Source organism: Ammospiza caudacuta, chromosome 3 (assembly GCF_027887145.1).
Source record: "Ammospiza caudacuta isolate bAmmCau1 chromosome 3, bAmmCau1.pri, whole genome shotgun sequence".
Classification (NCBI taxonomy): Eukaryota; Metazoa; Chordata; class Aves; order Passeriformes; family Passerellidae; genus Ammospiza; species Ammospiza caudacuta.
The window spans coordinates 52,126,755-52,154,162 of record NC_080595.1 but is presented as its reverse complement, the minus strand read 5'-3'; the positions used below and the strand labels follow the sequence as shown (position 1 = coordinate 52,154,162).

The following is a 27,408-nucleotide window of genomic DNA, read 5'->3' as shown; positions in this document are numbered from 1 at the left end:
CAACATCCATCCCCTTGTACTAGTGCCCAGCATCCAGCCCTGAACCAAATGATAGTCATAGAGAGCCTCATTGCTGACCCACAGCTGATGGATGGGAGGGAGGAGAAGGGAAGGAAAGGGGAGAAAGGGAAAAAGTAAGCAACCACCTATTCAATTTATTTTTTTTTAATGTATTCCACATTTTCTTGTGTCTGTATTAAAACTCAAATGCATATATTGCCTTTATACTTCTCTTGATGCTTAAAATCATATATTCTATTACTGGGTTTTTCACATCAAAGAAAAAAGACATTTCATTTAAACATATAAACCATGCTGTCTACTGAACCAATAAAGAAATACACATTTCTTAAAGCTTGGCAATGTCTATGACATTTGACTCAATTTTTATCACAGTTCATGGGAGGACACACATTAAACTTCTGAACAACAGCAGGGATTATGTACCTAACTCTCTGAAATTAAATTTCCCAAAGTACAAGCATTAAAGGAGGGAGCAAGAGATTTTCAGTTCAGCCTCTTAATATGTTCCCTGGGAAGACAAATGCAGTTCATTTCTTTGTTGGTTTTTTTTTTCCTTACAGAGAGAAAATTATATATGGGAAAATACAGCAACCATTTGATAATCTCTATTTACTCTTGAGAAATAAAATACTTATGTTTCTGAGACACGCTTCAAAGGAACTAGAGCTATATTCCAGTTTCCTTTCTAATAAAAAAAAATTTATCCTTTAAGTAGGACTCTCCATATTTTCACATGGAGATTCATTTTTTAAATTATCTTGTAAATATCTGGAGCTTTTAAGCATGAAAACCTACATTTATATCTCTCAGCATTTACAAAAATTATTCAAGATGGAGGTAGCATTCATAACTTGATAGCTATAGCTTGCTACTGTTTCAAATGAAGTATCTTTAATGTTTTCCCATTTCATTTGAAATAACTATGCAGTTGTTTATTTCAGATTTTTTTGACTTTCAGATCACCTCTTTCAGAAATATAGTATACACTGAGCAGGTAAGTAAACACCAAACCATCTGGTAATAATAAAACACCTGATGGTATCACTTTCCACATTTGGGAGTAAGAACTCAATTGTTCTGAGGCTTCTTTTCTGTAAGAGTCACCTCAGGGTGGCTGGGCCAGTCTGCCCTAGGAGCTGTGCCTGCAAAAAATCACAGGAAGGGGAGGCAGAGTGGGTTTACTCTGCAAGCACACATCTCTGGTTCAACAGCTTCATCAGGTGTAACTTACAGTTGTGTTAGTGAAGTTTTTCCAACAACAACCAGCAATCTGAATTTACTCCCTCCTGGTAAGCAAAATACCAATTAGGATGTGTACACAATCTCTGCTTTTCAGAAAGAGTTCTGCTATCTCTGGATAAACTGCATTAAGAAATGCCAGCAATTACCAGCACCTAATAAATGGATGTAAAAGCCAGGAGGAAATGAATATCTGCAAGACAACTGGAACACCATCTTCAGTGAGAGAGTGACGCTGCCCCTTCCTTGTCATCCCAGCTGTGAGCTAAATTGCCCGGGATTTCACAATCTCAGTCAATTTCATTCACAGCCAGCAACACCAGCAAATTGCTTTCCAATGGAGACAGAACTTTACTCCCTCACTGACAGCCTGAATTTCAAAGAGTAAAGAGGCAGGAAAAAGGGCTGAAAACCTCCAGAATAAATACGAACAAGCAGCAGGGAGACACAGTAAAACACACAGAGAAATTAGAAGCAACAATAGTTTCTGCTCCCTAACAGTGATACCCCACATAAAATTCATACTTACTGGACTATCAACATTTTTCTGTTATACCCTACAGAGAAAAACAGAACTACGTTTACTCCTCCAGCCTTCCATGGAGGGTTCCCAATATCCCTTCTGTTTTTTTCTCCCAGAATGACACAGAATTGTAAGTTTTTCTTAAGAAGTAAGTAAATAATTTTGTGCAGAGGCACACCTATGAAAAGATCCATTTTAAAGATCAACAGTGGTTTTAAGTAAATATTACCTATTACCAGCCAATTGATTAAAGGCCTCATCTTCTCATCAACAGCCAGACTGTGCTTGCTGCCATTTTACTAACGAAATACTCATTCCAGAAAATCATCTTTCTAAATAAAAAATTCTCAAACACCCAATGCCAAAACCACATAAGAATGGCAGAATGGTAAAGAAAACTACAGGAAAAAAACTTCCAGAAAAAACTCACAAGACTAACCAGACACCATGCTAAGATTTTCTTTAGCTTATTCACATAGGTAGTGTACTGTTCATCAGACATTACTTCAGCTTCATCCCAATGCCCAGCCAAAAATTTGTGTCCCTTAGTCATTGAAGAAAGCAACAAACCTGGCAGCCTGCTGGCTAATAGCCATTCATCAGGTTTGACAGGCCAGTCACTGGAGGTGGAAGTAATACTGGGACTTCAAATGCTGGTGACAGTCATGTAAAAATCTTTATCTAGAATCTCGGTGACTTTTTTTTCTTCTGGCAAAATCACCTTTTCTAAAGGCAGATTTCCCTTGCTACCACAGCACTCACAAGAAATGTTATTAGAAATGAGTGACATCCAGGAGTTTCCATGTCAAGCTCCTTTTGGGTGCTCAGGCAGTAGGTCACAGCCAGAGAACCAGAGCTGTGCTGGCAACAGCTACTTGCTAATGCTCAGAAAATCAAAATAATTGAAAAGAGAATTCCTGCCATCTAGTTCGTCCACAGTATTCCACTCCATGGCATGTGACTGCTCTGCTGGCACATCCTAACTCCATTTCTGTTCACAGTTCACAAGACTGAGATTTGTAACTAACTCAATAATAGCCTGGCTTGAGCTATCCCAGCTGAGTGCCATCCTGCCTGAGCAAGATCACAAAACTTAGAAAAACAGAATGTTTTTTCCTAGTTTTAGCCATTATTATGAAGGGCACAGTGTGGGGAGTTCACAAAAGGAGAAGCTTTTTGTCTGGATGGACAACAAATGAGGAAGAAAAATGCATTTATTAGCCAACACAGAGATCACCCAAATTACATACATGAAAACAAATAAGGATTAAAATCTTAAAACTAAATCAAATTCTAGCCTCATCATTTGCCTTCTCACTTCTGGTCCTGTTGCCTCACACTCCCTCCTCACTTTCAAGAACTCAAATAAAAAATTGCATAAATGTCACTTCTTATGCTGATTTGAAACCCATTTTCTTCACAACAGAGGCTAGTAAAAGCATTTCCCAGCTCCAACTGGGGGTGATGTGGAAAAAAATGAAGACACACAAAGGACAAAAGATAAAATTAACCTTTGAACCATTCTATAAAAGGTGATTCCCATTGGTAAGTAAACAATGGTTCCAATTCATATCAGTTTCAGACTATAGCTCAGTACAACAAAACAATTCAAAGGAGAAGTCAGATATCCTAGTTTATGTGATAAACATATAAAAAAAATGTGCCTTCGAATATTTTCATTACTTAATGTATAAAATGAGCAGATAACTTCACAGTTAGAACCCCAAGTACTGAAATCAAAGGATGAACTCTTATTGATGTTAAGTCCTTTTGATCAGGACTATTTTACTAGAATACAATCAATGAATTTTGTTCCAGAGCTCATTATTTCTTATTCTTTTCTCTAATATCACAAGTATTCTTTAGGCACAGGGGACAGTTAGCTCTCAGCCTTTAATGTTAATTATGGTAATCTCTGTAGACATCATCACCTCTTCTCTTAATTCATAATGTAGGCATAAAATATCAGTGCAGCTTTCTATTATGGTAGCACATGTCACTGCACTCTAGGGGTTTTTTGTGACAGCTTACTCTTTAAAGCCTTTTTTACAATTCAGTAATAAAAATTAGCTAAGAATTATATTTAAAATAGAAAGGCATTTTATTTTTGAATGAGTTACAACCAGTAAAAAGAGAAATTAAAGACTAAAAAAAAAAAACGTGCTCTCTCTTGTATCTTTTTCAAAGGCAATTCTAATTTCATACTGAACCAAATATACTCAACCAAGTTCTTGTTTACCACCTAATTAAAGATGCATATCAATCAAGTAAATGCTCATTTTTCCCATAGAAAGAAATTCTGTGCTCCATCAGCAAAATACTGCTCTAGTGCCTCCAAAAGGTAAAAAAGAGGCATTTCTATTTTGCCCTGGATCATTCTTCATTCACTCACCTATCTACATTAACATTTACAATGAAGCAGGGACACACATCTTATGTGACTCTCCTGATCATTCCCACTCAACACCTAACTTAGGTTATAACCTGTATTACTGGCAGTGTTTTAGGAAACTGTCTCACCAACAAGCCACAAAGCATTTGTACATACTACATCATAAATTGTATTTCATTTGCAACCATTGAGAAACAAAAATAATATTTCCAAGCATGGGAGTAAATTTTATTGTATCGTTACCTTAATTTTGTCTTAGGGAAAAAAACCACTGATGATAGCAACACATTTGTCAAATTCCCAATCACTCCATAAACATGAAATATTAGTATTTAACAGCATATATGTATGTGTATATATTTGAAATGCAAAAAAGGTACTAAAGAAACCTGTACCTCAAAAAAATGTTGTCAGGACCCATGGCTACTGTCATGTAGTGACTCCCTTGACTGTGGATTGCTAATTGTGTATTTTCTGCCAAAATGTTTAACAGCCATACAATACCACACTTACAGAGGTTGTTGTCTGAGGAATTCACTTACACATTCCAGTTTATCTGCATTTTACATGCAAAGCATGTAAAAATTATTTTTCTTTGTCAGATTTAAGAAGTATGACTCACAAAAAACACACACCTAAAATTAGTCTGGAAACAGGAAACTAACTAGATGATATTCATAACTAGAGATATTCATTTCCATAGCACCTAATTCTGCCATCAAGCATCATTGTCTTCAATATATTATTTAAGGATTTTGTAATTTCAGGTGTCCTTCCCTCTCTTGCTCTTATGTAATGCCTTTCTTCTGAGAAATGCAGATGTTTTTATACAAATAATAAGGTATACTACATCTACAAATTAGGAACTTCTGCCTTTCACAGATGGGACTGAAACAGAGATAATATGGCCCAGATTCACAAATTTTCTGAAGTCATCTACTCTCAGAAAAGATTACAATAATTCTAATTTACTTTGGAAAATTACTTCATCCTAAGTGAACTCTTCATCCTAAGTGAACTCTCCTGTAATTTGAAGCCATCATATTGCAGTAATATCTAACACAAAAGAGAAACTGATTTTTTGGTGGGATTTTTTTTTCCTGAATCAGATTTTGGTTAAAGGTGTCATTACATCTCCAAACCAAGTGAATATTAATGCCATAAAGGTATCAGTCATGACTCCTAGCTGCGGGAAAGCTCCATTTCACATTTACAAGAAATTAGTTCAACTCCTGCTGTGCTTAAAAACCACATTATATATTCTCCTACCTGAATGACCAACACAAAATGAGTTCTCTAAATATAAGTTCAAATGTAAGTGCACTAAATTATGAGAGATGCATCTACATCAAATAAGAAAAATCTGATTCCTCAGAGCACTGTTGTCAGCCTCAGCATAGTGCAAAATTGGTTTTGGCTCCAGACAGAGGCAGGCTCTTCTCATCCTGCTGCAGCCCAGTTAAAGCAGAAGCTCATGTTTTATGAAGAAGCAAGATGGCAACAAAGCTCAGAGCAACTGTTTCTAATTGTGATTCAACACAGGATAAATAAAATCAGTCCCAGGGCTCATGTGGGAACCTCCTTTGACAGAGAAAAACCTTCTTTTCTCATTAATTCACACATGGCTGCCCTGTTAAGTGGAGCAACATAGAGGACGGGCTCACATCAAAAGTTTTCATTGATACATCACTTCTTTCCAGCCTCCACCACTGTAAAGATCATACAAGGGGTGACAGGACTCAGAATTTGTGGTCATGATGCTCCTTGCAGCACTGCTGCCTTTAGTACAGCATGGAAAAAGGTAATCTTAGCTGGAAAACCATGATCTGATCATACTCTGATCAGAGTCAGAAAAGTCAGAAGGATTGACTTTTTGTTTCTGAGTTTGGTTTTGCTTTGGGGAGAATGGGGGGGGGAAGTATATGGGTATTTTAAAAAAATTGTATTAATCTTCATTCTGAATTAATAAATCCATTGCAAAATAAAGGCATTTTCATCAGCTCACTTCAGCTGCTCTGCCAACAACAACAAAAAATCTAAAATAGATTTTTATTTTTGGGCTGCTTTGTTATAACCAGCAGAATGGTGAATCTGCCCCCAACTGTTAGTAATTAAAAAAACATTTAAGGCTGCATATCTTCAAAGTATTAGAAATAATTATGTGACAGGACTGTTACAGAGAACGCTTGCTTAATACAGCTCAAAGAAATGAGATAAGAGTTATTAAGATGTACATATAAGGTTGCCTTTCAATGAAGGTATAGGTGTGAGAGAAGGGAATGAAGGAGAAGACCTTCATCTGCAAAAGACTAACAGCCCAGAAAATTTTCTTCAGATATCCTCTAGCAGAATCTGCAGCTTTTTACCTAATCTTTTAAACACATAGTCATGCAGATAAGGCAGCATTAAATGGATCACTGCTGCCTCTGGAAAGGAAGATAAGTTGGCCTTTGGTACTTAGATATTCACTTTCTGACAGCTGTTCTTCTTTCTCAAGAAATGTTTCTGCCAAGCAAAGATTACTTGGGATTGACAAATCTCTGCTTTGGAATAAACAAGATCTTTACTCTGATAGGACGTTGGAAACAGATGTTTAAGATCCACATAACACTTTAGTCTACCAGGCATACTATATAACTTGAGAGGGTCTCAGGAAAAAGGTCCCACAAACACCTACATGTGCCTGACAGTGTTTATGAATCCCTGCTATTTCAAAAAATACCAAGGGGAAGAAATCTTTCCCTCTCACACTGCAAGTCTAATGAGGAAAAGACAATTCTCCTTCCTACCCTTTGAGAGGGTGGAGACAAAGAGCACAAAGAGGAGACACCATGGTAAGGTTGGGATAGCTGATAAAGTGGTCGGGAGAAATTCACACAAAACAATGCGAGGCCTAATGAAAGTACAAGGTGGTTTCATTTCTGAAAAAAAATACATATCCCTTTGGGATAACTAACTGTTCTGCAATGCATGTGGCATATCAGGACTGCCAGCATTCACACAACTATTATCAAAACTTCCTGCTGTATCAATTGGCTGGAGATAGGGGGAAAAGCTACATAGGGTCCCAAATTCCTCAGTGCACTTTGCTAACCTTCAGTGCTCACCCTGTTGCTCCAAATACAGCCTGTGCTTCCTCTGCACCCTAAAGGCTGGGTGCCCTCCTCTACCTTTACTGTCTCCTTATTCAAGCCAGGATCTTCACCAATGGGACAGTGGACTCAAGTGAACACTATGGAATACAAACATTTTAAGACTTGTCTAAGTTTTAATATATTTTTTAAATAAATGCCCAGAAGCAGAAGTCATCAAAAGTTGCTGTCATTAATTGCAGAGGCTGCCACACAAGAGTGACAACATGTCACCAGTAAACTCCAGTGCTGGATTACATTATTTTTGTTTCTCAGGACAAGTTCTTCAGTAAAATTATCCCAAACCAAACACATAAGATACATGCAATTTTACACATGTATATAGACAAGCATTTGAAAATGACTAGCCTAAAATTGGCACAAAACTTTTTCAGATGTGATGCAATGTAACAGACACATACAGGGTACGGGTATCCTTGAACTTAGAATCTGCTAAACTGACATTTAATTACAAAGAGGTGCTGAACCTTTGTTAAAGTTTACTCTTACATACATATAAACCAAATGCAGTTTTCAGATATGCCAGTTCAGATTTTTTGTTTGTAACATTTGACACCAGCCAAGCTCTGCACAATTCTTTTACCTGGAGTAATGGATAGCTTGATGTCCTGCAATATTGAAATAGAAATCAGTTGTGTGTTTCATCTCATCAGTATGTCCAGAGACTTCAATCCAGTGTGCTATTGGGAGGCAGTAAACTCCATCTACTATGTTGCTCTGGTTGTAAACACAGCTTCGATCATGATGGGGCCCACTACCTGGAACAGAAGAAAGACAGGTGCAGACTGTGTGTCTGGATAATCTTAAAAAAAAACCCAAAACTGTAGGGAGACTTGAACTGAGCATTCAAGGCCAGGAGCAGTGTTTCCTGCTTCTTCAAACTGCATTATTAGCAACTGAAGTAGTGGCAACAGAAACACTGCCACAAAGCAAATATTCAGCATTAAAATAAAATTTTGTAGATTATTTTAAAAATATTTTTAATTTATTGGTTATTTTAAAACCCCCCACAATATGAAAAACTCCTAAATCACTTACAATGTAAGAATAATTCATTTCATTTAAGTTCCTCATTTGATGTCTCACAGTATGTGGCCTCAGTGTTTAATATTCTTGCTCAGTGACCTCTCCCAAGGGTATCAATCTTGCTGTGTCTCAGACATGCCATGGCAGCCTGACCTTGGTTCAGGTTGACTTCTAAGAAAGTTGCCAAGATATGGGAAAGACCTCAGAGAAAATTCAGAGGACAGCCATGCATGCTCAGAAAGGTAAAACCACCAAAAAAGGTAGGACTGGTGACACAGGATTTGCTACCAGCTAAAGGATTCAAGAGGAAAAACTTCAAGGTGGAAAGGCATCAAAGCCCAAAGAAGGTGGCAGCAATGTAGAAACAGCAATGTAGAAACAAGGCAGACTTATTTAAAAGGGGAAAGATTTCCTCTTCCACCTCATTCACAGCTGCCTGGCCAGCAAAGACTCATCAGATTTCTGCAGACCAGACACATTTGGATATCTAGCCAAGGAGTTCATTAAACCTTCTCTGTCTTTTATGTTTGTGGACCAATAGACACTCACTTTGTTGTCTTCCAATGCATGTCTCACTTTGAGAGTCTGTTCATACCCAGTAGAAGCTGCCCAAAGTGACCCACAGAGTCACAATTGCAATGGTGAATGACCACAGCTACCCTAAACGGCCTAGTTTAAAGCAAGATTTTTTTTTCTTATGATTTTCCACCAATATTTATTACCTCTTCTTCTTCTCCTACAGCAATAGTGTGAGCTTTAGTCAGAAAAGATGTTTTTAGTCCCAGTTGCTTACCAGAGTAAGAAACTTGAATTGAAATGGGTCGCATCATCAACCAAAAGGTTATCAAGCCTCCAAAAATACAGTACATGTACAGTCTCCCCCCAGCACCATCTTTACATACTTACTGTAATACTAATTGCCATGTAGGAATAATTATCGTGCAGATCAGAAGTGACCTAGTCTATGGCTTCCTTAAGCCTGTTACACTTATACACTATTAATGATGTTAAAATATTTCTGAGAAAAATTATGCCCAAAGGAATATCTTCAATTTCCCATTGCACATAAATGCATGACCAGTTTTCAATCACTACAGTTAGGGAAATTTGCTAAAGCAAGAGCATTTTGGGATATGTATTAATGCAATGATTAGAGAGTAAGAATAACATTTAAGAGGAAAGCTCAAACCATCTCCTTATTTCCAGATGACGTGCAGGCCATTTTATCATAATTGTGACATATTATTATTTACCAAAATGAAAAATAAAATATGAGGCGGAAAACTATTTTCTCTTTCACATTGCTGAGCAGTTATGCATCACATAGTTTTTGATTATTTTGATTATAAATAAGGTAAGCAAGATCAGTAAAGTTTCAGAAGCTACAAATTTCACCACTATATTTTTATCTCACACTTATAATTGCTTACATGTTCTTACCACTTGTAACCAATACAAGAAGACAACAGCATACATCAACAAATACAACAGTGTGACAAAATATATGGATGCTTATGATATTTAATTAATGACTTCATGCATGCAGCCACAAAGAGCCCACCTTGCCTTCCCCATTCTACTCTCCAGCACCTGTTTGTAGCCATGCACATCACAGTGCCCACCTCCTGCCATCTCGAGGCTGTGTCTGATCCTGACCCCCACACGCCCACGGGCCCATGTCCTGCCCCAGCCTCAGCCTGTCCCCAGGGAGGTGCCTGATGCTCGGGGCTGGGGCTGCCCTCGTGCCCCAGGCTGCCTGCTCCTGACAGCCAGTCCCATGGGGTGTCCCTGCAGTCCCAGGGAGCGGCCAGCCCTCACTGTGCCCTGCCAGTTCTGAACCATGGATCTCTGGCTTTTTTGCTACTCCCAGCCCTGTGTTTCCTGGTACACAGGTACCCACCGTGTGCTTCCTACTGCCCCATTTCCAATTGCTGCTGGTGAAGGTGCATGCACTTCTGCCACCTGCCAGTTTTACAGTTCATCATCCTTCTCCTTCTCCAGCTTTAATTCTTGTCCCTTTTTTGCCTTCCTTCCTTCCCTATGACCTTCCTCCTCTCTGCCTTTTTAAGTGCTGCAGCCTCCTTGCCTAGTAACCTTACCACCTTCACCACCATTAATTCCCCTAAATAGCCTGAAACCACATATGGATATGGGGCCAAGAGTAAGTTGCCATGAGATGTTTATTTTATTTGTTCCCTCAAACAGGTTTGGTCAAATCTCATTCTGAAACACTTTCTTCTGTAATAAATATTTATTGATGTTGATTTTTGTGCACCACTGAGCCTCAGCCTTCCCGCTGTGGCCTACAGTCAGACCTGAATCTCAAAAGGTGTGGTTCTGATTTGCCTTTAATAATCAGGTAAACAGTAGCAGCTTGCATTTATATCATATTTTATGAGAATTGCCTAGTCCTTTACTACTCCTTATGTTAGATACTGATCTATAAATTAAACAACTTTCCTACTGAAATAAGACATCTGTGCAACAGAATGTACATCAACATATTTTCAACATATACATATATATTCACACATGATATAGCTTCATACAGGAAGGAAAGTGTGCTGCCATCTTCAATAAATACTAATTTAGGGAACAGTATGATCAAAGTGGACTGTCTTCAGAAGGACTTCTTAAAGGAATTATGGAAATCTGCAATTACCAAAAAAGATCAGGTTTCACTACCCAGGCAATATCCATGATTACACAAGTGCTTTTCATCAGAGTTTGCTTCACAATATGCATTTAACAAGGAAGTTTCAAAATGAGAAAAAGTTATTTTCTCAGTCCACATCATGTTTCTGCTAGCACAATCTGTCTCAGGAAATCCACCATATTTTGGATGTCATAAGACAACAATGCAATTTTTATACTATTTCAACTTTTCTGTTTCTAGAGACAATAGTAAACCCTAGAACATCAAATGTTCCATTCATCTTTGAAAAAAGGAAAAGAAACACAAATGTCCTTTGAGAAAGGGCTCACACAACAGCGAACACATGATTTTACAGCTAAACCCATTTCTATATCAGTATTTTTCTTCATCTCATTTTTATTCATATTCCAAGTGGAAAAACACAGGTTTAATTATTTATCATTAGGAAGCAAATACACAACCATCTGAAAATATGTAAAATTCAACCATAAAAAGAGATAATTTAAATATTTGAATGGTACTGATCTTCCCATTAATTGATCATGTTGGCTTTCCTAATTAAAGATGAAAAGCATTTTGGAAGAGTTTTTTAGAACGTAGAGGTGCTAGTTTAACTTCTAGAATAGCATTTTAGTTCCTTTAATAAGGCTCTTTTTTTTTTTTTTTAATTTAAATATTTAAAACCCATCTTTGTGAGTCTTCACAGCAAAAGTGCTTTTCTGAAAGAGAAAGATTAAAATAAGTTTCTTGGCATTAAATGATAAAGTTTTTCATTGCTTTTGCACTGGTTGATCTGTACTGCAGATGGTTTTGTGCAGAGTCCACTGACATAGGGAACTGCCAGAGAGCAAAGCAACCAAGTAGCCCCACTTATAGTTCAAGCCTCACAGAGGGCTCTTTCAAAATCTGCAGGACTGCAGTTTATGGCTCCTTGTTTAATCCATATGAAGGATGATCAAAGGAGCATAAGAAGTCTGTACAAATAACTAAACAAAAGAATAAAACCAAAGACCTCCATATAACTGATAAATTGCTCTGGTAAAAGGAGGAAACCAGAATGGAGCAAAGGAAAACTTTGGTTTTGATCCTCCTTGAGCAGGGAAGTTGGGCTAGATGACCCACAGTGCTCCCTTGCAACCTGATTAATTCTGTGATTTTGTGAAAACTAGAAGCAGATATAGGAAGTGATACAAGATGTACAAAGATCTAGGACTCAAAAAGGTAAGCAGAGACTAGAAGAGGATGTTCTGAAATTCAATCTTATGAGGCACAACCATGAAACACAAAAGCCTGCAGTTACTATTTTATTAGAGCTGTACTGCAGGCATGAAAGAAGTATAATTCAACAGTCTGCCAACAGCACAGACTCATCTTGACACAGAAAAGGACTGCACACAGATTGCACAGAGTGGAGAAATTACCAGCTTGATCTTAAAAGATAAACAAAATATGGGTCAATGAAATTTCTTATCACCATTAAGAGTGATGAACAAAAAACACATCAATAAATGTAAAAGATGAGATTGCCTCTCCCACTGTCTCTGCAGAGCTCTTTGCTGCAAATCTCTGCTCAGCCACTGCTCTCCCAGTTACCAGCTTGTTGCACACCTTGCTCCAAGTTTAATTTTTTTCTATTCTATGTTATGTAAGGGAAGATGTGCAGGAACTACAGGGCACAACTGCAGCCATAAGGTGCTGGGTATCTCATCCCTGCCTTAGCCTGACCCTAAAACACAGATATGCAACTTCCAAACCTCCAAACCCCAGTAAGGTGAGGGTGTTTCTCAGTTCACTGCTATCTCTTTAAAAACCACAGGGCTACTTAGATAAGCTTAGAGAAACACATTAACTGACCAACCCAAACCACAAGCAGCCAGGCAATTTTGAGATCACCTACTCACAAATCAGTCAGAGGACAGACTAACTCCTATAATCTTTGTCTTAAGTTTTGCATGAACCAGCACACTTTAAGTGTCAATTCAAAATTTTTAACTATGTCTAAATATTTTAAGTAATTCTATTTGTATCAAATGAGGTCCTTTTACAAGTTAAATTAGTATCTTAAGTTCATGCTTAGAAATTCCCCTGGAAGAGTTTAATATTATAAGCACTCTGGGGGCAGATAAACAGGGAAGAGTCAAGGAATAAAAGACTTTTATTAAAAAAAAATAGTAGTAGAAGAGAGAGTAAAGAAAACATTTTTTTAAAAATCTCAAAAATAAAGCATTTAAAAGAATAAGTTTTTGCTAGCTTCTTTACATTTTATACCAAAATTACAGTGAAGAAAAGTCTCAAGTCCTATTTTGGATACAATTTTCAGTTATCTGAATGTGCTACTGCACAGTCTTGTTATCACACATCACTCAAACTGAACTTTCTTCAGTACATTCACAATATTCAAATTTACTTACCCTTCACACCAGATTCTGTCACAAAAGTCTCCCTGCTGCCTGTGAACAAAATTCAATCTCTGATGTTTTGAAATAGGATCTGTCTCAATCTTGCCAAGACTGAATTGCTATTGATTGTTAAAAAACCAGAGGTGGGGGCAGGTTCACCTCATTGAAACTGAGTGAGGTCAAGTTTTCAAGAGTTGCAGTCTGCCACAGGCTCTGGAGTCCCACCTTCCTCAAGTCTCAGCAAAGCCCTCAGCAGCAGCCCTTTGTATTAACACCTCTGACAAATATCTCCAATTCTGTATGCCATGTATGAAGCCTTACCCTTATGTCTAAGAAAAGCATACTTTGATTTTTAATGCTATTTTTTTCTGCTGTCAGCAAACCATCTTCCCCTCAGGTTCTGTAAGTGGCAGATGAATTTATTGTATTACTTAAATACCTAGTATTAATGTAAGACAAAATTGTTAATTTGCCACACCTAGTTAAGTAACTCCTTAACTGGTCAGATTTTCAGAAATGTTTCCTTGCATTTGCAAGCCAAGAAGAGATACCCAAAAAGAAGAAAATCACGTTCATCATACACCACGTTTATATTCTACCAGACTTAAAGCAGACTTTTCAACTTCCTTTTTGGTAGAGCTGCTACATAAAACCATGGAAACAAGTTCTAATTCTATTAAAATCCAGGCGGAATTTAAGACTTTTTAGTCTATTTATATATCCTAAGAAAATTATTTGATGGAATTACATTTTGAAATTATGCCTGAATTAAAACTAAATGGTTTACAAGAAAGGCATTCTCAACACTTAATGCTGTTAATCACCAAGGCTTGTTCTTTCTTTTTCTTTTTTTTTCATCAGATATAAGAAAATCAGAATTTTTAAAGGCAACTTTCAAAAACATGTTTTATTTCTCTCTGTAGTTCATCTCAGGCCCAGGTGTTTTTCAGTGGGAACTTTATTGTACTAAGAGATTTTAACCAAATGCCTGACTTAATGATGAAGTCAGAGAAAAGCAACTAAAAGCAAATCTTCCTCATGTATAAGACAGTTTCTTTTCTGATAGATGGTAGAAATAGCACTACAGGAAATACAGATGAGAGAATAATGGCTGATAGCAACAAAATGTATAATCTAATACTATCTTCCCATTTGCTTTGACACTGTTTACTGTACTGTCTACTACTGATTGCTACTTTCTGTCATACCAGAAGCATGACAGAGGAAATGAGCTGTATCAAAATAGCAACCACAGCAATACTTTAAACAAAGTATCATCCCAGTTACTTATCACTTCTCAGTGTTTCTTGCCATTCAAAATAAATTGCTGAGCCCTACTGCAGGCTACCACCCCTTGGAAGTGAGGGACAGGAAAAACGGTAAATACAGGATTTGCATAAATAATGCATTTATTGTAAATTTACTATTATAACCACAAAGGCTTTAATTAGACTCTCACAGAAATCAGAACTGGACCCTGATTATCTCTGTGGGTAGGAAAATATACATGCCTGCCAAACCCAGAGAATATGTATTTGCAAGTAGAGGCATTTAGTTTTATTCTTGTAATTTTGCAGTTTCACATAGGCCACTCTGCGTTGTTTTACTGATGTCAGGTTGTCTGCTCAGTATAAGCTGGTTAATGCTGATAAGCAGACAGGAAGTAATGAGAATCTTGATGCCATTTAATTATACAAAAATGCATGCTATGTATAAGTCATCTGGGGGTTGAAGAACAAAACACAAAGAGCTACTGCACTTTGTAACCAACCAAAGTTTTCCTCCATTCCTTAAGGAAGTATTGGGTTGAAGAATTCAAAGTTATCCACTAGTTAAGTTTTGTCACATCTGAAAGGTGTTAAGGTATCTAGCACTGTCCAGAAAGCAACAGCCTTGCAGGAATAAAATACCTATGATGCAGAATTATTCAACTATCACATAGCTTGTGCTTTATGTCCATTTCTAGTCACCACCTACTTCAGAACTGGGCTTGGGAAAATAAGTAAAATTTGGGATTATTTTCCAAAGCAGAACAGATTACACTAAATACTAATGAAACATGCAAGTAATTGCAGGACGCCAGGCAGCCGCTGGCTATACACAGGGAATGTGGCACCACCCAGTGGGAAGAGCACCACATGAAACATCTGCACTAAAAGAGCCATGAAGAATTGTAACTCTTCAGGGCTCACTGGGAGTTTTTTGTTGAGCTTCGTTTTTTTCTTCGTTTTGTTTGTTTTTTTTTTTTTAATAATGGAACTGCTTTTGGAGGGAAAAAAAAAAAGAAAAGAAACCATGGATCTCAGTTACAGAAACATTGTATCCAACTGTACTTCCTAGAATGGCCTCAAACGAATTTTTATTTTGCATATCCTGCTAAGGATTAGCCCCAAGCATTTTTCATTCTGTTACAATCTCTCCATTACAAATGGCAACTAGATCTTACCTTCTCATACAGCCTTAGAAGAATCCCCTCCTTTTAATTAAGAAGTTATACCTTTTTTATTCAAAGAGCTGAGGCCAAAAGTCAGATTGCTCTAAGTTTCAACACACTTTAAAAATGAAATTTTAATGTGCTTAACTATCACCAGTGTTTTCAATCAATCAGGTGTTCAACCCTTGAAACATATTATTAGAATTTACTTCTGATATTTTCACTGATTGTATTACAATGATGTGAAAACCTTTATTACTTCATAAATTTACTGATCTTTTGGTTTATTACAAACAGGCTCACCGGAGTGTGAACTGAAAATGTTGTAAGGACAACATACAACAAGCTGAACAATGTAATTTTTTCCAAAATGCACTGTATTGTATCATTTGTTTGTTTTGCATACAAGACACCTCCTTTTCTCTCCTTCTCCCTCCTTCTCCCAAAACTAGAGATGGGGGTTTTTTTGGAAGGATTAAGGCTCTGCTCACCAGCACAAGCTGCTAGAATATAGGCTGACCCTGCTTTGGAGCTTTCACTGGTCATACTGTATCTGGAAGCTTCAAGCAAGCTCCATCTACACCAAATTAGGAGCTACACAAAAATCACAGAATAGCAGAATGGGTTGGGTTGAAGTAGGCTTCAAGAGCATCAGTTCCAAGCTTCCCACCTCTTCCCCAGGCAGAGACAAGTTTCAGTAGACCAGGTTGCTCAAGGCCCCATTCAACCTGGCCTTCAACCCTTCAAGGAAGGGGCATCCACAGCTTCTGTGGACAACAAAGGATCAACACTACAGTACAAGCTTGTGTAGGTACTACAAGCTTATGTAGGTTTTGTATAAAATTTATTTTTCCTCTTCCCAAAAACACAACGTGTATCAGTTGATTGTATTCCATCATCTCCAAATACAGTTTGGAGCACACCTCTAGTAAATACCTCCAGTAAATTCCCTGTCCTATTATGCAGCATGTTTCTTGATTAGCACCTACAGTTTATTTAGATGAAAGTAAGGGGATAAAGGTACACATGAGCGTTTCATCATAAACTCACAAAAACAAATTCAAGCGTAAGTTTCATCTTGTATTTATTTAGTTTTGACAGTATGAACAAATACTTTCAGCTCCCAAGCTGAGAGATGTGAAGTCCAGTTCTGAAGAATCAACATCAAAAACAAAGTACACAGACAGACACAGATGCAGCTGGGAGTAAAAAAGGTACATACATGAATTTAGGTTTTTTTCTAAACCTATTCCCAGATTCTAAAGCTCAGCACAACCAACCTGTTTCCACAGATACCACAGCATATCACAAACCCTCCTGGACAGCAGGCTTCAGCTTTCACAGTAGGTGAGCAGGTACCAACCCTGAAGGAACCTCACACAGCTCATGTGACCTGAGCCAGAAACACTCAATGGCTTTAAATGACAGGCCCTGGGTGCAGACCAGCAACATCTCCCTGGGACAGCAGGGCCAAGTCTCTGATCCTTCAGGAGCACAGGGGAGTCTCATCTCCCACTTCATCCTCCTAGGGAGGGGAATTTGTTCCCTCAAGGCACACGCAACGACCCAGTGAATCCTGCACAGGCCAAGCCTTGCCTGAAAGCTTCCTACAAAACGCCACAGAGCACTGGTCTGTGACTTTGACTCCTCTAGCCCACAGCAATAACTACCCCCACTTTTATCTTTCAGTTTTCTCACTGTATTGGAATGGCTGCAATTTGTACCACAGTAGGTATCATACTATCATAAAAACAATATGCACTGCCAGTGGAATTCTCACACACATACATGTCTTAAGAAAAAAGCTGAAGTAATTTTCTTAAATACAGCACATGATTTCGACACCCCATATATGTAAACATCTGACATCCATAACTAGACTGATATCCATGAACTAGTTTCTCTGGTTACAGATGGATGCCTCAACTCATAAACTTAGAGCAAGTATCATTCTGCACTTTCCTCTATCCCTCATAAATGTCTCTTCAAAACTGCAGATGTTCTGCAAGTGCTAAGTGTTTCCCAAAGCCCATTTTAATTCTAAACATGCAGAATACTAAAGAGACAATGCATAGCATTTGTTTAGCACAAAAAATGCCTGTTCTTTTCTTTGAGAAGGGAGTTGTCTTTTCAAGTTGTGATTTTTATAATAACAAACAGATGACAGCCAAACTGTCATTGATCAACAGTTATAAAAAACAAAAAAAAACCAAAAACCATTAAAACAAATTAGATTAAAATGAACTGCAAGATTGCTTAGTTATTGAACAAGAAAACATCCTTAGGCTCTCTTCATGTAATACATTATGAACAATAAATTTAAAAGTTTAAGCAAATTCGTGCTTTCCTGTAAATATCAACTGAGGAAAAAATTGTTAATATGAATGACTAATTAAAAAACTCTTCTGCATTTAGATGATATGCCCACTTGCTTTCTATCATTCCTGCTAAGCTGAAACTAAGCTCAAATTTCTGAGAATTCACAATGACAAGAACAAAATGCCAGCCAGGTTAATCCCAAAACTGCAAATCTGCCAGAACACAGTATGTTTACTACTCTGACTACACTTCCTAAACGTGCTCCCTGGAACAGACAACAATTTGAGCTACCACTACTTCCAAACCAGAGAATAACCATCAACCTTACAACTGCTGATTCTCTGTAGTTATTCTCCATTATTTCTATAAAATTCTAATATATAATTTCTAATTCTACTTTTATTTCTATAATTGCAGGGTGGTGACTGCTTTATATACCAGTATCATTGTCATATTATGTACAACTTGGCACCTTCAAAGAGACCCAATTCTGCTTCCTTGGACAGATGTAAAGATTTTTATTCCATAAATTCACTTTTCCTGCAATTCTGGAAAAGAAAAACATGGTTAAAACAGGCAGAATATACTATTTGTTTTAGCTGCTAAACAAAACACTACTGTATGATGTACATAGTCCTTCATGATGTAAACTTCTGTGAATGCAGCATTAACACAAAATCTTTTATTAGCACAAAGAAGAACAAACAAATGCAACAGTTATGACAACATGCATGTTTTAGTCTACATGACAGAAAGGGAGTTCAGAAGTGTGGTATGTATTCTTAAAACGCGTGAAGAGCAACTGGTCTACAACGTGTTATTTTGGTACATGGATTTTTATGCTATGAGTTAAAAATGCCCTCACAAATTACCAAGCAAGCTGACTTCCTTTCACTAGGTCAGATCATTCCTCAGGAGGTATATTTAGAGTTTTATTTGACTCAGCAGACGCTTGTCTGAGTGTTCTCTTGTATTTAAGATACTTCAGTGCACTAGAACAGCACATGGAAACTGACTAGAGTTATTCCACATTTGAAATCACACAGCAGGAGGAAAACACGCTGGAAGTAATACTGAAACGGCAAGAAGACTGGAAAAGCTGTAATTTAACTTCTCCCTGTGTTTTTCTTTAAGAAATCACAATAGTAAAATTTACCAGCCTGAAAATGCCATCATGACATATCACCCTAGCGAAATAAAATAACAACCCACACCATAGTGCATAGTACGAGATGCTAAATTCTAATTCTTTACTTCTGGGGAAAGGAAAAAAAAAAACCACAAAAAAACATCATGACAATGGATGCCTAAAGTAGCGGGGGGGGAATGAAACTCTTTGAAGTAACTTTTACCAACCTAGAAAGGCAGCCTCCGTCTGCATTCACCCGCCTCCATCACACGGTTAAAAACCATTTTTGTTTGCGAGAACCCGCGTCACGGCAGCCTGGGCGGCTCTGCCTGCAAGCACAGCCCCGGCCACCGCCGTGCCGGGGCACCGGCAGCTCGGGTTCAGGCCCGGCCGGCCGGGACAGCCCCCGGCGGCGCCAGGGGCGGGAGCGGCCGGAGCCGGAGCCAGAGCCAGAGGCAGAGCCCGCCCTCGGGAGAGCCTCGCACCGCCCCTCCGGGCAGGGCCAGCGCGTCCTTGCGGCCGGGCATGCGAGGGACGGCGCGGGTCCCCTCCGTTACCTTCCCAGAGGAAGTGGCCGCCCTCCCGCCGCAGAAACTTGTACCAGAAGGGGCTGGCGGCGTCCTCGTCCGGCAACGCCACCTCGGCCAGCCACAGCGTGGGCTCCTGGGCGGGCAGCGGGGCGCTCGGCCGCGCCCGCCTCATGGGCACGGCGCGCCGCGGGTCCCACTCGCCCAGCTCCGGCCGCGACCCGGCCAGCAGCAGCTCCGCGCCGCCCTCCGTCACCCGGGCGGGCAGCACCACGCCGAAGCGGAACAGCATTTTACTGCCGCACAAAGAACGGGCTTTATCGAGGAGCTCTGCTATTGCTGCGGCACGGCCGGCAGCAGAGCCGCCGCTGGGAGGCCGCCCGGGCCCGCCCTTCCGCCGGGGCTGGGGGCCGGGCACCGGCCCTGCTCCGGACACCGGCCCTGCTCCGGACACCACCCCTGGCACTGCCCCTGCCCCGAGCACTGCCCCAGACACCGGCCCTGCCACTGCCCCTGCCCCGGGCCCCAGCCCTGCCCCGGGCACCGGCACGGACACCGGCCCTGCCTCGAACACCAGCCCTGCGCTGGACACTGCCCCTGGCACCACCCCTGCCCCTGGCACTGCCCCTGGCCCGGACCCCGGCCCTGCCCCTTGCGGGGCCCGAGCGGGGGCTCCGTCGGTCGGGGTTGTTCCCAGCGCTCGGCTGGAACTCCTCCCCACCTTCCCCTCCGAAAGCAGCGGCTGGGAGTTCAAACAGCACCGACCCTCGATCGCCTCCTAAAGCGGGGAGGGAAAATCCTCTCCGCTGCTAAACGCTGGCTCTGCTGGTTGCCAAAGGCTGCGCGTCACGTATGGTGACTTTAGCAAGGATTATTGCTGCGTTAAAGGAAGCCGCTGCAATTACTCCCAAGAGCCCAGGCTTAATTTAGCGCAGCAAAAACATCAGTGAAAATTGCCATACTTGCAGCTACAAACAAGGACTGGCTGCAAATAAAGCTTTAGTGTTCATGATGTTTATGTCTTTCCCGCTGACAGCCAGCCAGTCGTGGTGAGAAAAGAAATGTGAAATGCTGAGGGAGGTTAGAAAGCTTTTAAAAGAAATCTGGGGTTCTCTGAACGCGTTCTGTTTACAGCCAGAAGGGGAAAATTTGGCAACTCCTACGTGTAGCAATACTCAGGACTTAAAAAGACTGAGGAAGAGGATGCAATCCAACCATTTAATGGGCGGTCCCTGCTTGAATACACCTATTTCAGAAGCTTTTAAGGACAGAAACAGAGTGGTAACTTTATTTAGGTCAAGTTCTGGGAACAGGATGAAGGCCTTTCAATGAGTCAAAAGAAATCCTGCCTCAATCCTGCCTGTTTGTTTCCTTTATTCAGGGGTGATGACACTGAAGTGGATGTGCTGCCAAATTTATTTTTCAGAGTCGTTTAGCCAATTTTCACTGATACTCACTGAGTTTGGGTGATATTCTACCAGAATATCTTTTCCAGACATAACCAAAGCAAATGAAATTCTCACTGTCCTTCATTTCTGCTAGCTTTACTGTAGCACTGCTGCTTTTATGGAACAGTGCAGTACATTTTAATTTTTTTTTCTCAACCTTACAGTCAAGCTACCCATACCCTGTCTCATAATTGCCTTTCAAATATCTATCTCTTTACCATACGCCTTCATTTTAACATTATGGACGAGACAGAATGTAACAACTTTGGAGTTTTATCCTAAAGTTCAAGCATGACAGGAGTCCTCAAACCACCCCAGCATATTGTGTCTGCATAAAACCATATGCTTCTGCTCATTCCAGTCACAGTCTCAGCTTAAAAACTGCAGGATCCAATAGGACATCTGATTGACAGTTTAGTTCCTGGCTGTTGTCTAAGTCCAAGTGTAAAGAGACCAGCAACATCCATCTTTGGACAAATCTGAACTGCTTTATGCCTTTAAATATTGAGTCCTCATCTTAGACCCATAAGCCTTGTGGAACAATAAAAAATAGTTCTGTAGACTCTGATGTGCCAAGTAGTATCTTTAAAAATAATTCAGTCCATTTCTTCTCCAGGATCTGCCTTAATCCATTTTGTGCCACTCAATATTGTGTGTTAGATTAAGGTTAAAGATGACGGAAAGTGGCCAGCTTGATTTCCTGTGGTTTCCTCAAAAGCCCTAGTGCAGATTAGGGTTAGGTTGAGAGATCAACAGGAAGGGCTGAAAACCTGGATCTACTGATGGATCCTGCAAGACTAAGATAAAAACAGAAATGCAGACTGGCTTAGGATGTCCCATGGCTGGGTATAGTGGGAGCAGAAGAGCAGTTTATATTGGTGAAATTGCAAGCTGAATGGGGGCTGTGGACAGGATGAAATTTATTGGCATTAGATCTGAGACTGAGGAGCTAAAGGGACTGTAAGGTTTGTTTTTAAGGTCAATAAACAAAGGCAAATATATAGGTTTTTTCCCCCTGTTAGATTTGCATAGTCTATGATTTGTCATCTTCTAAACTGGAATTTCAGCTGGAGTAAAGGCAGGGAAGGTGGGGAGGAGTTCCATTTACTGTTAGTGCTTGGGATTGAAGGAGTTGATGAAGTACTTCCACAGCTGAGCCATTGCCATAACCCTAAATTTAGTTTTAAGTGTCACCCTAAGCCTCTTAAGGAATTAACAATAGTTTCCTTTGCCAAAATGACCTGTTATTCTAGTCCTGCCTGGCCAGTGCTCTTCCCCTACAGTCCTCAACATTATTCTGAAACCTAAAAGCTTTCCCTATAGTCCAGTCATCTTTTACCACCACAAATTAAACATGACTATTTCCTTTTTTTTTCCCCACTACAGTAAGTCCTCATTCCAACTTGGCAAGCCTTAGAGTTCCCATTAAAAAGCTTTGGCACAAAGGGGCAAAACCCTAATAGTCAAGTTGTTTTTAACTGTCACAAAAACTACTGTCAGATGTCGATTCCTGTGGGAACAAACTCCCATCTTAGTGGTCTGTCTGCACTGTAACAATAAATGCTGTGCATCTGTGCCCCTCACAGCTGTTTAGGATCTCTCAGTATGCTTAGAGCAGCTACTTGCTGAGTGGAAGCCTTGACTGACCTCAAATCGAACAGTGAACTAGCAACACAGCGAGGCTTAGTGCCAAGTTTATTTTAAAGCCTTCAGTTTATTGTTTCTGCTACCATCCCAGGCATTTGCTAAAGCTGTTTCCAACTGGCAAAAAGGGAAGAATTGTATGAAGAAAAAGCCAGCTTATTTTTACACAGCATTAGTGTGCAAGAAGGGACTTGAGAGATCACAGTTTCTGCAAGAATCAGTTGCTTTGTGGATTTCACCTAAATTGTACCAATACCTAGTAGCCTTATGTAATTTCAAGCTAATTAGCTGGTTTATTATCCAAAATTTCTGCAGGTGGTGGGGATCTCACAGGAGAACTCACTGAGGCTGTGAACCAACTTAACATCAACCAACCATTAGTTATTCCTTCAGGTTTCTGCCTAATGGCTGTATCTGAAAGGATTCTGGGGAAAAGTCTGCATGTCCAGAAATTGGAGCTGTGACTTTATTTGCAGACATGTAAAACACATTTAAAGGCATTTTCACTTGCTGTGCACTAAACTTTTGCAGAATCACAGTTCTAACATTCTGCAGAAGGCTTATTTCTTACAGTGTCTCTTTCAGGGATAAAACTGTCCTGGTATTTTTTTGAACCCAAGAGTTTTAAAACATTTGTTACTGCCCAAGAAAACTTGGGCAAAGTATTGCTGGCTGAAATTTTAGTAGATAGTAGTTGAGAAGTTTGACTGCATAGAGCAGTTCAAAATTCAGCTTTCCAAGTGCAAAGTCAGATTTTTCTTCACAATTTTCTTATTTGAAAAGTGTCTACTAGGTATAGAGAGAGCATAGAGTTATCTGATCAATGTGAATACTACTAAAATGACAATTGAACTTATTAGTTCCACGTTGGGGTAGCCTGTGTCTGCAGTATACGTGTTCTTTAGTGATTCCAAACTTTTACCCCATAGCCCAGTTTGCAGCTTGGAACAGCTTTATCTGTTATTGCTGTACAGTGATCACAGATGATAATATTTCCAAGTAGGGAAATCTGTAGTGAGGAGAGAGAGGTTGAATAACCAAAACAAAACACAAATACAGAAAGATCTGGTTGGAGAAGGGAGGGAGTGTCCCTGATTGCAAGTTGTGGGTGATGTTTAGATTAGCAGTGCTCCTTCCTAGACTTGCCTTTCTTCCCTTTTTAGGTCATTTTCTTTCTTGTAAAAGATACAGAGAAAGTGTTATTGCAATTCCCAAATGTTTCTGCTAATTATAGAAAAGAGAAAAGCAGCACATGGTACACAGTCTTGCTTGTAAAAAGGCAAACATTTATTTTATGTGATAAGCTGATTTAGATGTATTAGCGATTTGGGTAAAATGTTCATTCCTGTAAAATTTAGACAGCCTGTATTTCTTCAAAGAGATTGAGCTAAATATAAAAGAAACCCTATTCTAGTGCAAATAACTTAAGACCATGTTTTAAGTGAAAATTGATTATGTTGATTAATCTAAACTAATTAATCTATGGACCCAGACCTTCTAATGGAATTCTAACTGTCCCTCTCATATTAATTCTGATAGAACTATGAACTAATGCTCTCACCAATACTTCTAATTTGGCAATACAGCAGCTAAGAAATACCTTTATAGACGGAAAACTGAAAGAAGACTAAGAATTAAAGAACTTGTTAACAGATAAGCACTGCTAGCCATAATTTTTAGAGTTGAGCTGTGTCAGAGCAGCGATAACTGCATGAACCATTTTAGCTGCTTATTGCTAGAAGCAACCTTTTATGCAGACTAAGCTACAGAAGTTCTGTCAGAACTGACCATTTCAGGAACTGCATTGGAAAATTATTCTGCAAGAATAGATAGGACACAACAGGAGATGGTTTCCACTTTTGCATGGGGGTTTGGGTAGCATATTTTAAAAAAAGTTTGTTGTTTTTAGAAGCAACTTGGCAGTATAAATATGCAATAACATTACAGTAAACACTACAGAAATACATACAGGAATAACTGATCTGGTAGGTTTCTTTTTTCAACATCCAGTTAAGCCGTCTGCATCCTCCCCAGCCTCGTATACCTTGGGAGCTGGAAAAAGTCCCAACATATTTCAGCACAGGGCCCTTTCAGGATGTCCTATCAGCCTCACCAATGTCCAGAAATTAACAAATATTGCAGACTAGTCCTGCACATGGCTTCTTTCCTGCCCAGAGTGAGCCACACGGTTTTTGGAGGGATGCTCCATGTCATCTGTGGTGCATTTGCACTGGGATGCTGTGACCCAACCCAATCCAGAGTTCTGGCAGCCCTAGCAGGAACATGGCTCTTCTGCCAGGCACAAAGGGGTGAGAGAGGCCAAGGGCCTACTTGGAGATCAAAGTACATGGAACTTCTTGAGTGAAAAACAGGGTGTAGCAGTAATCATTACAGTATTAACTCATTGTAAGCTTCATTTTGTAAGCCTGTTACCACCAATGTTATATCAAGTTTGTAATTAAAATGTCTACTTAAGGGAAAAAAGAAGTGTTTAGGCTGTTTAGAAACAAGACAGTGTAAAAACAAATATGTGACTGTATGGAATAGCAAAACTTTATTTCATTAATTAGGAGAATGCGATCTCACCCAAAAATTATGTGCTATAATATGACATAAATTTTTAAGTAGAACAATGTGCCTGCCTTTTTTCTGGGCAGACTTAAATAATCCTTCCATTTTCAAAAGCCAATGCTCACAGATCCTAATAACTGTGCTCCAGTCTAATGCACCCTCTGTACCTGTGCAGGGTCCCAGTGTTCGTGGGATCCCCAGCAAATTACTGATTGATAGAAAGTTCCTGTATATTATACTCCTGGGGTTATTTTAAGAAAAATTTAATTGCTTACTTTTCATTATGCAGACCTTTTAATTGCAATTGTTTTATGTATGACCAGCAATATTTCAGGAAGTCACACCCAGCATTAAATGTGGAGAAAAAGGTGAAAAAAGCAACCTTGGGAAAGGAACTTTAACTGTTCTTTAACCCAAGCCTCTTTGACAAGAGAACTTCCCTCTCAATATGTGCTTAAGCAATAGGTTTCTAGCTCCAAAGCTGACTGGAATTTAATAAACAGCATAAAAAATGGAAGTCTTGCTGACAAGTCTGACTAGATTTTAGGTAAGTCAGAAATAGAACCATTTTACTGCATAATGATTGAACAGCTTTGGAACAAAAGCTGTTTGGAACAGTAAAGGGAAACCTTTAATATTTTTTAAAAAATTAAGCAAACAAACTGAAGGATATTATCCTTCAAGCCATGGCCCTATATCAGAAAAGGGAACAGAAGCAATTATTCATTTAAGTATACAATTCTCAATGGTTATTATATGCTCCTCATAGTAAAAGAAATCAAACTTACTGGTGACTGACCCTACCAATCAATTTATTTTTCCAATTATATAAAAAAGTAAAAACAAATTAAAGCCTTCTTCTTAGACTGAAATTGGATCAAAAAACAAATCCATAAGTTATCTTTAGATCAACACATGATTTTTAAGGTTTACTAAAAGTGGCAGCAGAAATAAAAAAAAATAAATCAGAAAGCACCTGCTTCCTACCCAACAGTCCCACCACATACAAAAAATAAGAAGTGGTATCACCAGCTAAATCTAATAAAACAGAGATTTAATGCTTGAGTGTATATAACTGCATACAGAGTATCTTAGTCTCTTATCTTCTTTCCATATATGAATCTGTTGCTGTATCACTGCATGAATACAACACATTGCTGCTGCTTATCTTTCTGGTTTCATGTATTTACCAAATTTTCCACTGCACATCTCTATATTTTAAAGAAACTTTATTTTGGCTGTTTTGGCAAGCTTTCCTAAATTCACTTACCCAGCACAAAAATAATCCTTGCTAAGAAACAAGCACTACTTTCATCCAGATATAAAGAAACTCTGGGAAATAGGAATTGCAGTCTAGAATGAGAGTGTAAACAGCCTGCAACTTAGCAACCTTCCACAGGCCATGGCAACAGCTTGCAGCCAAGAACCAGGAGATGTGTATGACATACTTTGCAGACTAGATCATAGACAGGGGACTCCTGCTACTTAATTTGGTATGTGTATGTTGCTGTGTACCATAGTAACCTGTTTCCACTTGAGCTCAAGTTCTCACACAGATGCCTCCCCATTAACACAGCCATCCCTCAAGGTAATGCCACAGAAAGCTCAGCTGAGCTGTACCTGGCCCCTAAGTCAGCAGCTGATCACTTGGTTTTTCTTCATCTGTTTGAAAGAATAATGAAGATCAGCCCAAACCCAGATCTTTCATGTGGAAGTACAGCACACACTTCAAGTATTCTCTGTGTAGAGTCACACTTGAATTACACATACATTGTCTTGAACAGCTATAAGAACACTTGGATTTTCAAATGACATTATCTTCCTCGGTGCTTACTTTTTTTTTCTTACTGCATGAAACTATAATGCAAGCTGTCTGAAACTTCTTACACCTGTGCCCTCTAAAGTGGCTTTGATTTAACTGAAAA

The 27,408-nt window shown here is 39.2% G+C and overlaps 1 protein-coding gene across 1 annotated transcript in view; it reads right to left on the bottom strand.

The window, feature by feature from the left end:
* EPM2A (EPM2A glucan phosphatase, laforin) overlaps positions 1–20,112 on the bottom strand; it is a 35,861-nt gene extending 15,749 nt beyond the window's left edge. Inside the window, exons 1-2 of the mRNA XM_058802401.1 lie at positions 19,851–20,112; positions 7,914–8,088 (exon numbers count right to left, since the gene is read on the bottom strand). Of these exons, the coding sequence (XP_058658384.1) occupies positions 7,914–8,088; positions 19,851–20,112 (437 nt within the window). The remainder of the gene's footprint in view (positions 1–7,913; positions 8,089–19,850) is intronic.
* Between the last annotated feature and the right edge of the window lie 7,296 nt (positions 20,113–27,408).